Raw genomic sequence first — 15,342 nt, 5'->3', positions numbered from 1 at the left:
ACACGCTGTGCTAACGAGAATTCACTTGCCAAGATTGATCTCAAATCGAAGTCGATGGGAAATGACCGTGGCAACGACGTTGGCTTGATATAATGGATACGACTGCATCCAGATCAGGCCTTTGACTGAGCAAAATGATGTAAGTGATCACGACAAACCGACCCCGATATACTGGAAAATATGAATATGAAAAATTTGAGCAATTATGCGCAGTTCCGGAGAGGATCTTTTAAGGCGACGTTGAGATCGTGGTCGGTGATCTGAATGGATCCTCTTGCACCAACCATATCAACACCCTACAGATCAGTGTGGAACTGTGTGCGGAATTTATATCTCCGCTTCACCTGCTCTTTATTTAGAGAAAGCTGTCTACACTGTAAGCAGGAAGTGTATCCGATGTGCTCTACTCAGCAGAGTCTGCCTGTTATTAAAAAAACTCCAAGCCTTTATCGATGCCTGTCCGCAGTGTGTCGTAGGGGACACTAACCTGATACCACAGTAGCTCTAATATAGGCAGTACACACACTAAAATGATCCAACTTGCGAATGTGCTGCAGAAGCTTATCTGTACACATCAGAAACGCTAAACAAGGAAAAGGCATAATCTTCGTCAAATCGTATTGGTAAGAGAGAGATCGGTGAGCTTTTGCTATTCTGGTACTACTGCCGTGCTCACCAAAAGCAAAAAGTTGTTTCACGTATTCACTTATGCATAAGCAAAAACTTGCCGATCTCACCAATACATTGGCAAGTCCGGGCGGTATGTCAAACACAGCTGATCGGATTTTCGTTACATCTCGCTCATGCTCAAGGGCAAAACAATTTGAAGTCGTGCGTACTCGCACTGATTTCCCCCCTTGAGGGGCAAGGGGGAGTGTGGTAGCTGTCCAGTATCTAACTGTGCTGATACTACTGCACAAGCCAGTTATCAGTGAAGGACGCGATCGAAAGGTGGAAGTGGCAATCGATAGGTCACCCATTTAGGAGGGGGAGTCAATTCTATTACTGATTACGTTATGAAGGCCAAGTTGGCTCACAAGTATGTCGCTCCAAGAGCACACTTGGCACAGAACAGTAGAGAGGATTGCGGGCGTTTCGGGAACTACTGGTGTACAATGGCATATATGTGTGGTTGGCGCACTATACCCTAGCGAGTGGCGAATGGCAACCATATAAATCTATGAAAATTTTATTAAATAATACGCAAATTATGACAATTATGAAAAATCTACATATATATATAATAATGCACATATTTTGACATAATAATAATATTAATCCTCTTCTTTGATTAAGTTTACTTCGTCTGATATTGGTATTTTCTTTCGTTCGAAGAACCCACACTGAAAAATATTCAATATTTAACAAAATAAGTACATATTATTTATTCCGAGCAAAAATCCATACCTTGCACAAAGAATAGACCAGTGCTAGAAAAATTAAGGAACCGAATGCTGAGGATATTACAATAATCCACAGAGGAACGAGGTGTATTTTCACTTCCTTCACTGGAGTAACCATATATTGAATCTCATAAGAGTAAACCGGGTCAGCCGGCGATTCAAAATATGGGCGCTTAGTAATGATAGCTGCTACTCTATTTGAAAGCATTGCAGGAAACCTTGGTACTAAACGATTAACCGTGTAGGCAACTAATCTGCTCCGTATAATAAGGAAAGCATCCTCATTCCTTTCAAGAGAGTTTATTGTACAATTGAGCACCATGCAATAGAAATTTTCACAGGAGAGCAGTTCTTCCAGTTGTTTATTCTCCGGTACAATTGTCGCCCCCAGGTCTTCACTGAATGAGATGTTTAATGTAGTCCCAAACTCTTGGTGGAATAATCTCTGCTTCACATTTATATTGAGTTCATTATATTCGACCTTTGAGCATTGCACGTTTTCAGTGCTTGTTGGTGGGTCAAGTAGATACAGCACATAATCTCCTGGAATTAGATAAGTATATTAGCAGCACTTAAGTAAATACATGGATGAGTGTATGTAAATATTCATATGTATATAATAAGCTTGGTAGGATCAAGCTCTATATTATAGCCTACATTGCTGAAAAATTTCGTGAAAATTATAGTAATATACTATTATTAACTTTATTTGAAGGGATGTCGGTATGGAAGGTACTTCAGAGCCTAGCCACCGTATAGTGGCAGCATCTCAATTTTTTTCAGATTTTTGGGTTGGGCAGTTTCTGAGAATGGCCCCTTAAATGATCACTTTCGATCCCCGCACTCCCAGCATTTCCAACAAATGTCAAAACTAAGCTTTGGAAAGTACTAACCGAGACCTTTCATTTGATACCCCATATGACTATGTGGCGCAACAGGATTCGCGGCATTCGAAATTTATTTCGAATGTTGCGAATGCGAGCAAATAGATGGCGCGCCGAACTCTCCACTATTTAGAACTAGCGGTGAGAAGGTGCTGTTGGTTGGGGCAGGAAAAGACCGCATGGAGATGATCCGCTCTCTCTTGTCTTGACCACCGGCAAGTGCACACAGCACGTTTTCTTTTTGAACAAAATTCATCGATTATCCAAATTAAAGTATTCTTTTAATGTGTAGTGGTTTTATAAAATCAAGTTCAAGTTAGTAAGTAGCTAAATTCGGTGTATCGTTTTATTTAAACCGGGGAAAAAAAGTCGTAGAACTAAATTGAAATTGTTTAACAATTGATCCCAACTGTAACTAAGCAGACAACGTGAAACTTTGTTCTGCCTAGCATTAACCGTAAAGGTTCATGAAAGATATTTTGGAAACTACGACCAAAGTGGTGAAATTGCCAGCTGCGCTTGATGCGAAAGTGGAATTGTTGCAGTGAGGTGACACAACGCATTTTGGAATTTGATTCTTTGTATGAGCTGCCGAACGGCCAGCGAACGAATACTAATTGGTGATATTCCTTTTGCATAATAACGTTGGAGTTGAACGAGCCGGGTCCCAAAACTAGTTGCGGAGCGAAGAAGATCAGCTAAAACTATATTTAGTGAAAAAAAATTTACACCCCCTCCCCTTAAATTCAACGTAAAAGAATGTAACTCACTGTATGTGTGAGTGTTCACAGTTCCCACCAAATTTGGTGTCAATCGCTGCTACAGTCTCCGAGAAAAATGCATGTGACGGACAGACAGACAGACAATAAACCGATTTTAATAAGGTTTTGTTTTACGCAAAACCTTAAAAATGACTTGTAAACACTTCATATGAAGAATTTTAGATTCATATGCAGCCTTCATTATACGATGCATGGATATGACCAAACGCTGGATATATTTGATTGTCTTTTGTTCGAAGTGGGACGTGTGCGAAGTCAACCATTGACATAATACCACAGGTTCTCAAAAATATTACAATCTGAGAAGCGTGGAAGTATTTGAGTTACCTTCAACCAATTGAACAATAACCTAATGCGTGTTTTGAACGCTGTTTCAGGTCATCATCTCAGTACATCTTGAATGTTTGACGAATATTGTTTTTTTTGCACCGGGATTTTTGTGATCATCGATGTACATATTCCCATAATTATTTCCCTCCACGAATAGCGCTCCGTAGCAGCAGAAAGTTCGGCGTTATGTAGCTCTGGTAGGGACAAAATCAATCTAATATTATAATGCTGGTATATTCTGGATTATAATTTCAAAATATACTCATAGAAAAATCGTGAAACCCTTTATGGGGACTTTACAAATTTTTTTTTTGTTTGCTAATTCGACAAAATTTAGTTTCAAGCAACATACCTCAAAATTTTAAGCCGAAATTCGCAAATTTTCTTTTTTTTTGTTTTTGCAGGCAAGTCAGCAAAATTTTTTACAAGTCACTATAAACTATAAATATAATAATAATAACCGCCGTAGCTGGTCCTGCAGTCCTGCAGATTACTCACTGAGGAATTTATCACCACACTTGGCAGTTAGGTGTAAAATGCAAATCAATATATGAGAAGAAGAAGGAATTTAAGGTCCGGTACGGACAGCCGGCGGGAGTCGTCTGACTTGGTAGCTGGGTCGGGCTCCCGTAATGGACAGGACGGGGTCGAAACCGCTAGCCGTGGGGCGGTTCGACGTCTAGGCGCCACGATGTGGCGACCACTTCAGCAGGTTTGCGTAGGCAGACTAAGGAAATGAACCTCTTCATCATCCGCTCCTACTACGAAATAATGGCAGCGGCGCGTACAACATCTTATTGCCTCTTCTTGCACCAAAGGTTCGTCGAGCGTTTTCCGTAATTCGCGCATGTCACTGTGGGGCTAGTCGCAGACCAGTACCGCTATATTACTCGCAGCGACATAATCCCGGCCATCATCAGGGAACGTGTTCGGCTTGCGATTATCGCGGAAACTGGTGACCGAGAGTCGATGGCGGCAAAGGCGGCGGCATCAACAACATTTCACTGAGGTTCGGAACGAATTCCAAAGAGCGTGTATAGAATTCTCGGAAATGAATCTTTTGCATAGATTAGGTATTCCTAGGCTCTATGCATCTCCAGTAACTCCGGCAATGCTATCTCAAAACAATTATGAGATTACATCTCGGCTTTGTGTTGATATGTCACTTCTGCAACTACAATCACTTGTGTATTGTGGTGCAGTTACGGCTGTCAGATTGCACGGTCAGAAGATTCGCTTGCGTATTATTGCTTTGAGTGACCGGAGAGATCCACCTTAGAAAATTCGTCTGGAACGTCGGCGGGATTCACTTAGGCAGGGCATTGCTAGACTGATTCAGATTAGCACTGGAAATGCCAGCAGACGGGTGAGAAGTAAAGTTCAGGGGGTTTACAGAAACTATACCATCCCCAGTGAAACACCTGTAGTTGGAATTCTGGACCCAATAAAGCAAAAACTTTCTGTCATATGTAGTCCGTTACGAAGGTATGGCGAAAGTCACTCCAGACTTGTGCAACTTACGCGAGAAACCAGTGGAGTTTTTTCATATCACTCAACGAATCCCAACAGTACGTCTAGACAGTACAGTTTTCGGTTACGGAAGCGAGGGAACGTTGGAGTGAGCTTGAGGGGTTACCCGGCCAGCATGCTCAGCATGTTGAGTAGATCACCGGCGAAAGCACCTGCTATGCCAATACGCCTGGCATGAATTTGCCGGATGTTACCTAAGGGGAAGTTTGACGATCCATAAACAGTTCAGCTTGAAGAACTGGAGGGGCCCTGATCTGGATCCGGTGCAGAATTTCTGGTATAAGAAATTTAGCAGTGTACACGGTTGGTTGGCACACAGCATAAATCAGGTCATTAGTCGGCCGCAGGAATTTCTACCCTTCCTCACTGCGGGAATTACCTACGTTTGTTCACAAAAAGAAGAAAACTGGATGGACTTTGTCTCCCTGAGATGAGGGGTACTACCCTTCAACTCTCCGAAGAAGTGAAATATCTGGGGGTCATTCTAGATAAAAAACTTCTTTGGAACAAACATGTAGAGGTAAAGATGAAATGAGCTCTCACAGCTTATGGGCTGTACAGACGGACCTTTGCCTCGACATGGGGACTCAGGCCTCATGTGGTAATGTGGATATACGTTGCCATCATTAGGCCGATGTTCGTATATGCATCCGTAGTGTGGTTGGTTAAGGTGAGACAAAAAGGTTTTCACCGTAAAGTAGCCGCCCTGCAAAGAATTGTTTGGCTGGGTATCACTGGCGCCATGAGCACGACATCTGGCGCAGCTCTGAATGCACTACTCAATTTGCAGCCCCTGGATATATTTATTCAAAGCACTGCAATGACAGCAGCTCATAGGCTAATTCGATTAGATCTATGGGAAAACAACGGAATGGGGGGGGGGGCACAGAGCATTGGAAGAGTTACTGGGAGGACTAAATCCAGTTCTTACAATGCCTTTCGATTCTCGTGTCCCCATACATCTGTTTGGTAGAAGATATGTAGTTACCCTGAAGCGTAGAGAGGACTGGGAAGACCCAGAGGAATGCGTAAAGGGATATACGGAAGTCTTCTCCACCGATGGCTCAAAAACAGAAGAGGGTTCTGGAGCCGGAGTCTACCTCTCCAATAAAAACGAGAAGTGGGCTTTTCCTTTGGGATAATATGCACCAGTTTTTCAAGCCGAAGTTTATGCGATCCTAAGGGTGGCAAACTGGGTGATTGACGAGCGGTTGAAGGCCAGGCGCATCGCAATCTGCAGTGACAGTCAAGCTGCACTGAGGGCATTGAGCAGTCTTTTGATCACCTCGAAAATCGTTCAGGAATGCAGAAACCGTTTGAACTCTATGTCTAGATTCAATACGGTGGAACTACTCTGGGTACCTGGTCACTGTGGCATAGAGGGAAATGAAATCTCGGACGCTTTAGCGAAAGAGGGGTCAATCTCCCCTATGCCTGGACCGGAGCCAGCAATTGGGGTATCAGTAGCATTGGCTAAATCTGTTTTCAAAAACTGGGAACAAAAGTTTCCCATAATGACAGGTGGCAGAGCTTAAATGCTGCTCGACACACCAAACTTCTCCAGCCAGAACCCAACATACGTACCGCAAAGTTTATCCTGTCGAAAAGCAGGAGGACTTGCAGGTGTATTGTGGGCATTCTGACAGGCCATAATTCACTAGCTGGGCATATGTTCAGAATAGGAATTACCGAAGATGATACGTGTCCCTCCTGTAATGAGGAAGCGGAATCCACGGAGCATTTCCTATGTGAATGCCCCGCCTATGGACGCATCAGGCATCAGATCTTTGGTGCCGATGTCCTCCAATTGCGACCGGTAGCATCACATCCACTAACGCAAATCCTGCGATACGTTAACGAATCCGGAATATTCCGTTAGACGGGGGGGGGGGGGGGGGCGGGGCGAGTACAATGGGCCAACACGGCCTGAGTGCTCAGAAGCTGTAGCTGCTCCCCCATCACACACACACGCACCTACGTTGTCCCGAAAAAGGATGCGGCGCAGGATCCCACAGATACAAGACTGATCACTTGCTTACCAACCCTCCAAAAATTGGTAACGTCCATTATTAGTGCAAGGGTCAATGCGCACCTCGAGACCAACAACATTCTGACCGAGGAGCAGAAGAGCTGCTGAGTTGGCTAAAGGGGCTGGTTGCAAAAAGCAACTCATTATCGACTCGGGAGTTGTAGGACAAGCAACTAGACGCCAAAGAGACCTCTTTAGTTGCTATATCGATTATGCCAAGGCTTTCGACAGCGTACCGCATGCCTGGCTAATCGATGTCCTACATCTGTATCGCATTGATCCCAAACTAATAAAGCTTTTGGCGACATGAACTGGTGGCATACCATCGTATCAGTGTATTTATCTGAGGGTGCCAATACGTCAGAGCCCATCCGTATACAGAGAGGTATATTCCAGGGGGTTTGTTGAGTCTCCTTTGGTTTTCTATGGCACTGAACCCCCTTTTATGGCTACTGGATCATACTAAAGGGCATGGTTTCGCATTCAAATATGGCCTACGTGTTAAGTCTGAGCTGACACACTTGATGTACTTAGATGATATCAAGCTATACGCTGATACTGATGGTCATAGAAATCTGTTGCGAATAATAGACATGTTCAGCCGTGAAATTCGGATGGAATTTGGATTAGACAAGTGTCGAATCCAAGCCAACCGCAAAGGTCATCACGGGCTGCATGTCGGACATAGCATTATTGACCTCCACATCGAGAGGCATACAAGCTATGATCGAGACAGACTTCTACAAGTACTTTGAATTCTACAGGGAACCCATGCTCAAGTTGGTGATCTGGTGCTCTACTGTCTAAATTACTGCGACGTGTGAAGCTGGTGCTGAATAAGATAAGCGTATTGAATGAATTCGCTAGCCCTTCATTGGCTTATGCATTTGGAATATTACCGTGGGCGAAGACCGATCTGGAAAGCGTCCAGCAGCGGATATGTACTATGTCCAAATTACGAATGCATCAACTCTGTCGTGGAGCGGATGAACCTGCCTCGTGACATCGGAGGTAGGGGCGTGGTTGACGTGACGGCACAACATCATCGCCAAATCGACTCGCTGCGCGCTTATTTTTACAGCAAAGAGCAGGCGAGTTCCTTGCATGCGGCTGTCTGTAAGGCAGACTGTTGACTGACTCCACTTAACTTTCAATCTATTAATCCTTTCAGTGGGGTGAAGTCGGACCAAGAGCGGATCGATGAATAGAAGTTGAAGGCAATGCACAGTAAACATATGAATTGGCTTTTGGCAGTCATTTGTCGATTTGCATTTGTCGAACAGATGGCTGCGTGCTGGGGAGCTCTTTGTTGAGTCGGAAGGATTCGTATGTGCCATTCAGAACGGCGTGGTCGCCACACAAGTTTATAAAAAGCTCATTATGAAAGGACGAGCCTTGAAGTGCACTGCAGTACACGGTAGGAGGCAATGTGGTCAGCAGTTCAGCAGTTTTAAAAACTTCTCTTTTTTCTCAGGAACCACTAAATTGATTTTAATATTATACTTTTTTACGGAAATAATCACAACACTCGTCATTATATTCCGAACTAGAATTTCCGAGATTCGTTAAGTATATTCGCATATCAATATGTTATTTCATTTTTGAGAAATCACAATTTTAAAAACACTCTACTAATTGCCCTATGAGTGAAATGTGTCCTTAAGAAAACTTGGAGCATTTTGCCTAATATAGATCATGCTACGATTAAGATCATGAAGGATTAAGAAAATTAAATATAGTATCAATTTTCACTTCAGCTCCTACAGAACTAAAAATATGTCATAAAATCTTACAGATTAAAAACAGCATAAATTCCTCCGTAATGTTTGGAATTTTTGATAATTCTAAGATGAGCCTGGACGGTATTTCAAGACATCTCTAGGAAAGTACTGGTGTGAAAGGTGCATTAATTATGTCATATTAATGAGGATCATGTAACAGTTTCCAAGCAACAATATTTGGATGATCTTTTAGTTTTCTCGGTATTTTTTATTTTAAAAAACGTCGATGAAATGTTGTGATAAACCAAGATGTATTTGCTATTATTGGAAGAATCTTCGACTGAGTTTGTAGGAGCAATTTGATGTTGGAGATTTTCGTTGCTCTTCGTATCCCTATCTTTAGCTCCAGATGGGTTTAACTAACGACGTCTATAGATGTGTGGTTAAGTGATAAGCTAAAATTCCGGTTAATTCGCCAGTAGGTACTTTTTGCTTTTAGTTTCACTTGCCATACTTCCCCGGGCTTTCCCTCGGGCACCACCTTGCCGTGGTGGGGGAGCTTGTGGTAGTTTACTACTACACTAAGGGTGTCATAAAAAACACATGAAAATGGAAGATGGAAAGGATTGTAACTCTCCAAGTGGTAAAAAGTCACAGACTTCGAATCCACCAGCCTGGACACCGTGAACCTGGGAAAGAAGGCGAAGTTTCTTGAGAATGAGGACATGGACGTTGTTACACCACCAAGTGTGGCGGTTTCCAGATAAATGGGAGGCAAGAACGCGGAACTTTCGGCAAGAGGTGAGGACAAGCTGGTAACCCTGATGAGATCCACACTGAACGGGGCAGGCCTTTTAGTTGGCGGCGGTTTTTATAGTAGACTGCCCTTATGACTACAAATATAAGAGTTTGTCAAATTAACCTGCAGCCTGCCAAAGCTTCTTCCTATCTACTCGCGAAAAGGCTGTCAAAGTTGCAGGACTGTCGTTATATATTTTTGTGAGAACCATGGGTTGGTTTTGACAGAACCTGTGGTATTGGATCAGTCAAGGGGACTAGGATGTTCTTCGATGAAAGATCCTCGAGACCGAGGGCCTGTGTTCTGATGTCAAAATTGTTACAGGCAACCATGCTGAGACAATTTTATTCCCGAGACCTTGTTGCAGTCAACGTACCAGGTTAATAGTAACAGGAGAAACATCATAGGTACCACTGCTTACTTACCGTATGATTCTTCTGCTAGTGTATGCAGAATCAAGTGGCCTTGCACTTTTAATAGGTTGTGTTGGGGGCAGTTGGGGCAGTAGCTAATCCAATCCTAAATGAGGGAAGCTCTCTGATTTTATCACTTCAGCTGGTGCGATGACCGCGATCGTAGGGTACCTACCTACATTCGTGGGGTCAAGAAGAAGTGAAGTAATTGACCTAACAAGGTGCACTTCAAAGTTGTTGGAGTTGATTAGAAACTAGCGAGTGCTAGATGAAGTCTCACTATCAGATTACCGTTACTTAGAATTTAGTCTGACTATTGCAGGCTAACAGCCTGTAATACAAAGACGGAATCCTAGGAAAACGGATTGGACAAAGTTCAATGAACTTCTTGGCGACAAACTTGAGCTAGAAGATCAATTGGAAACTCTGTATCGCACACTTTTAGAGTGTTTTGAAGAGGCTTGTCCTATTTCGCGAGGCCAACCAGGTAAAACGGTTCCACAGAGGAACCGGGAATTGCAAAAACTCAGGAAATCAAGCAGACGACTTCTAAATCGTGCTTGCAAAAGTAATAAAGATGAAGACGTGCTAAACTTCTGGAACTCAGAGCGTGAATATAAGAGGCTCGTAAAACGTAAACGAGATTCTTTTAGAGCAAACTGTGAGGAACTGAAAAATGAAAGGGAAACTTCCAGGTTGTGCAGACCTTAATAAGGATGAGTCGGCCAAGTTGGACTTTCTTAGAAAACCGGACGGTATTTTCACGAACTCCAGAATTGAGTCTATATAGACTCTTGGAAGTATACCACCCGGGAGAACAGTCTCAGAAGTAGGAACAACAGAATTTGCGATTTCTGCAAACCCATCAACACGAAGGTGTTGCAAAGGGAATCGGGACTTAGACCTCAGGTAGTAATGTGCATATATGTTGTTATCATTAGGCCCATGTTCTCTTATGCATCCGTAGTGTGATGGGTTAAGGTGAAACAAAAGAGTTTTTGCTGTAAACTAGCCACACTACAAACAACTGTGTGTCTGAGTATCACCGGTGCCACGAGCACTGGAATGAGAGCGGTTCATAGACTAATTGGATTAGATCTATGGGGAAACAATGGACGTAGATGCCATAGAGCATTGGAAGAGTCATTGGGAGAACTGAATCTATTTTTCGCAATGCCTTCTGATTCTCAGATCCCCATACATATGTTTGGTAAAAGATGATGTTATCTTGAAACGAAGAAAAAACTGGAACAAACCAGAAGAATGCCTATCAGGATATACTGACATCTTCAACACCGACGGCAGAAAACAGAAAATGATTCTGGAGTAGGAGTTTACCTCTTGCATAAAAAGCAGAAGTGGGCTTTTCACTTGGGACAATAAACAACGGTCTTTCAGGTTGAAGTGTACGCGATCGTACGGGCGACAACCTGGATGATTGTCGAGCGATTGAAGGGCAGGCGTAACGTTATCTGTAGCGATAGTCAAGCTGCATTGAGTAGTACTTTGATCACTTCAAAAATCGTTCAGGAATGTAGAAACCGATTGAATTCTGTTTCTAGATTCAATACGGTGCAATTTCTCTGAGTCCTGGTCGTTGTGGCGTAGAGGGAAATGAAATCTCGAATGCCTTGGCAAAAGCGGTTTCAACTTCCCCCGTGCCCGGACCAGAGCCAGTAATTGGGGTATCAGTAGCATTGGTTGATGTTGCTACCAAAAACTGGGAATAATAATAACAGATGGCGAAGCCTTAATGCTGCTAGACATACCAGACTTTTCCTGTTAGAACCAAAGAAACATACTGCAAACTTTATCCTGTCGAAAAACAGGAAGACTTGCAGAGGTATTGTGGGCATTCTGACTGATGACCATAATTCACTAGCTGGGCATATGTTCAGAATAGGAATTATCCAAGATGATACGTGTTCATCCTGTAATGAGGAAGCGGAATCCCCGGAAACTGAATGCCCCGCCTATGGACGCATCATACATCAGATTTTGAGGGCTGATGTACCCCAACTGAAGCGGGCAGCATCACATCCACTAACGGAAATCCTGCGATACATAAACGAATCCGGGATACTCCGTTAGATGAAGGAATCGAGGACAATGGACCACTAAGGTCTGCGTGCTCGAAGGCTTCGCCTCTCCCCTCCTCAAACACACACACACATATTATGGAGCAGACAGAATAACAAAACGGATGTTGACAAAAAGCTACTAAGTATTACATAGTTAATAAAAGCTTATATTTGTCCGAATGGCTCAACGGTTAGAGCACTGGGTTATAATACGGAAGGCCGCGGTTCAAATCTCGCTGTGTCAGTGGGATTTGTATCGTGACTTGACGTCGGATACCAGTCGACTCAGCTGTGAATGAGTACCTGAGTCAAATCAGGGTAATAATCTCGGTCGAGCGCAATGCTGACCACATTGCCTCCTACAGTGTATTGTAGTGTACAGTTACGGTCTTGAATGAAGTGTTCTAACACACTTCAAGGCCCCGACCCAATATGGATTGTTGCGCCAACGATTATTACTATTATTTATCAAATATAAATTAAAAATGTTCAAACTATAGTTATACCAAGTTGATCCATAACTTGCATTATTCCTTTATAGGCATCCTTAAAATAAATTGCAGGTTCGCCGGAATATCGAGAACAATTTCGTCACCGTTAATATATTTAGGAGACATTGACCACACCGTGACATTAAAATACATTAGTCACTCATCTTTGCTTGAGCCTCTGCAAATCGGTTTTACTCGAAAAACAAGTCCGGAAAACGGAAGCTGGACGCTTCAGAAATAAAAGATTTTCTGTTGTAATTGTGGTCAATTTTTCAAGAGCAGTTAAGGGAAGTCAACTTCATACGCTTCGCAATAGGAGTGCAATATTATTAACAAGTGTGCAGAAGTTCACTGAAAACAGATACAAACAAGTTGGGAAACTGGAAGCTGGACACTTCGTGTATGAAAAGTTCTTATATAAAAATATTTGAGTGAGCATTTGTTCCATTTGTACTTAGCATGTGGTAATGAATAATTATATATTATGTCAGATTATTCACTTTAGTGTGATACTGTCATTCTAGGTCCTAGAATTTACAGCGAAGCGACGACTTTGAGCTATTACAACTTTATTAATAATAGTGCGATTGCCACCTAGGATGAAATCAAGGTGTTTTTAGAAAGGAATCCTTCTTCATATATGGGACTTTAGTATTTTACGCGTATGTCCATTATTCTTGTTAATTATGACATCAGCATTTTATTTCTATGGCTTAAGATGCAGTAAATTTGCGTGAAGCTGATAACTTTGAAACCAATAACAGGATTTCAACGAAACTTCAGTATTATGCACGGAGCTTTCCGGGTGGAAAAAGGTCAAAAAGCTTATAATGTATTATTATTAAGTTTATTTGAGAAGATATCGGAATGGGATGTATTTCGAGCCCTTGATACCATATAAGAGCATTACCCTGATTGTTTTCTAATTTAGAGTTGTATAGTTTCCAGAAATTAGTCCTGTCTTACTTCAAGTATGTATAATTTGACCCCTCATTCTCTCTTTTTGTAATTTTTGGTCAAAACTAAAGTATATTCATGAAAATAAAAAAGAATTTGGACCTTTCATTCAATACCCCCAACCGGGAAATTTATAACCCCCGTCGCATGTATGGGGAGCAAATTTACATTACTCAGGGTATGCGTAGGATTTCATACTTCCTATATGTCCACGAAATTTCATTTTAGAGAAAAGTACGAGTGACGGGTAGACAGACGGTAAACTTTATTAAAAGTTTTGTTTCAGAAAAAACCTTAAAATCATATCAAAAACTACTTGAATTATCATATTGGCTTCCATATTTGATACCATCTGTCGGGCACAAATTGAATTTATTTCTCCTAACCAACTAATTTTCAACCAATATCTCAAGTATATCAAGTAGTTGATTGCTCCCATGGTGTACGTACGATATCCCTGATGACACTGATGTTCAACTGCTATATAATCATCCTAATCTCATACCATAAATACACAACATCTTATTGCGTTGAAAAAAGATTTGGTTTCACATTACATTGAACTCAAATCTAGCGCGTGTGCAACAATGTAACACTTTTTTGTAGATAATGTACTTTTGTTCAATATTGTTCATATTTTGTATTTTTGCTGATGTTAATACACACCACATTCCGTTGAAGGCGTATTTCTGAAGACGGCTAATACGGGTAATGTATCTACTATGAACTGTCGCCAATACTGTCGGTTTTCACCAGGGTTCCAAATAGCCAACACGAAAGTAAATTGCAAATCAACAAGACTAAAGTTAACAAAAGACAAAAAGAACAAGTTTTCAACAACTAGTATTGCGGGTAAATTCCATTACAATTTTCCTCCCCTACGAACTTTCGCCCCATCTTTAGCCTCTACAGCACTAGTTGAAAGTTGGGGGTGACAATTGGCTGACATATTCCTATCTATCAAAGTTTTCGTTTGAGATAGTGTCAGACCAACTTATTCCGATGATACGACGCAGACAGGCATTGACGAAAGCTTGGGGCTTTTGGATAACAGAGAAGTTCACTTTCCATATACCACACCCATATAGCAAGACCGATTGGACATCAGCACGGAACAGTCTAAATTTGATGTTGGTGATGAGATAACTGCATTTCCAGATTTTAGACTGAGCAACGAAAGCGGATCTAGCGCTGGTAATGTGACGGGCAACATCTATTTCGGTGTTAGCGTTAACAGAAAGCACGCTTCCTAGATATATATTGATCGACTTCTTCGATCAACATCATCATCAACGACCAACACCCGGTAACCGGTCTAGGCCTGCCTTAGTAAGCAACTCCAGACATCCCTGTTTTGCGCCGAGGTCCACCAATTCGATATCCCTAAAAGCTACGCCATCGTTCCATCTCAGGCAGGGTCTGCCTCGTTTTCTTTTTCTACCATAGATATTGCCCTTATAGACTTTCCGGACTGCGTCATCCTCATCCATACGGATTAAGGGACCGCCCACCCCAACCTGTTAAGCCGGATTTTATCCACAACCGGGCGGCCGTGGTATCGCTCATAGATGTCGTCATTATTTAGGCTACGGTATCGTCCATCCTCATGTAGGGGGCCAAAAATTCTTCGGAGGATTTTTCTCTCGAATGTGGCCAATAGTTCACAACTTTTTTTGCTAAGAACCCAAGCTCCAAGGAATACATAAGGCCTGGCAAGGTGATAGCCTTGTAAAGTAAGGGCTTTGACCCTATGGTGAGACGTTTCGAGCGAAAAAGTTTTTGTAAGCTGAAATAGGCTCTGTTGGCAGCCAAGAACGGGGCGCGGATTTCATCGTCATAGCTGTTATCGGTTGTGATTTTGGACCCTAGGTAGGAGAAATTTTCAACGGTCTCAAAGTTGTAGTCCCAGTTTGACCAGTGCG

The 15,342-nt window shown here is 42.3% G+C and overlaps 1 protein-coding gene across 2 annotated transcripts in view; it reads right to left on the bottom strand.

Moving 5' to 3' along the window:
* Positions 1-1,215: 1,215 nt before the first annotated feature.
* The window catches only part of LOC119656117 (integrin alpha-PS2-like), an 82,100-nt gene continuing 67,973 nt past the window's right edge, over positions 1,216-15,342 (bottom strand). For both annotated transcript variants that reach the window (XM_038062441.1, XM_038062442.1), the window contains exons 14-15: positions 1,408-1,946; positions 1,216-1,343 (exon numbers count right to left, since the gene is read on the bottom strand). In XM_038062441.1, coding sequence (XP_037918369.1) covers positions 1,275-1,343; positions 1,408-1,946 — 608 coding nt within the window. In that variant the 3' untranslated portion in view covers positions 1,216-1,274. The remainder of the gene's footprint in view (positions 1,344-1,407; positions 1,947-15,342) is intronic.

The sequence above is a fragment of the Hermetia illucens genome, chromosome 4, assembly GCF_905115235.1.
Source record: "Hermetia illucens chromosome 4, iHerIll2.2.curated.20191125, whole genome shotgun sequence".
In the NCBI taxonomy this organism is placed as follows: domain Eukaryota; kingdom Metazoa; phylum Arthropoda; class Insecta; order Diptera; family Stratiomyidae; genus Hermetia; species Hermetia illucens.
The sequence above is the reverse complement of the archived record's forward strand: the minus strand, read 5'-3'. Positions and strand labels throughout refer to the sequence as shown.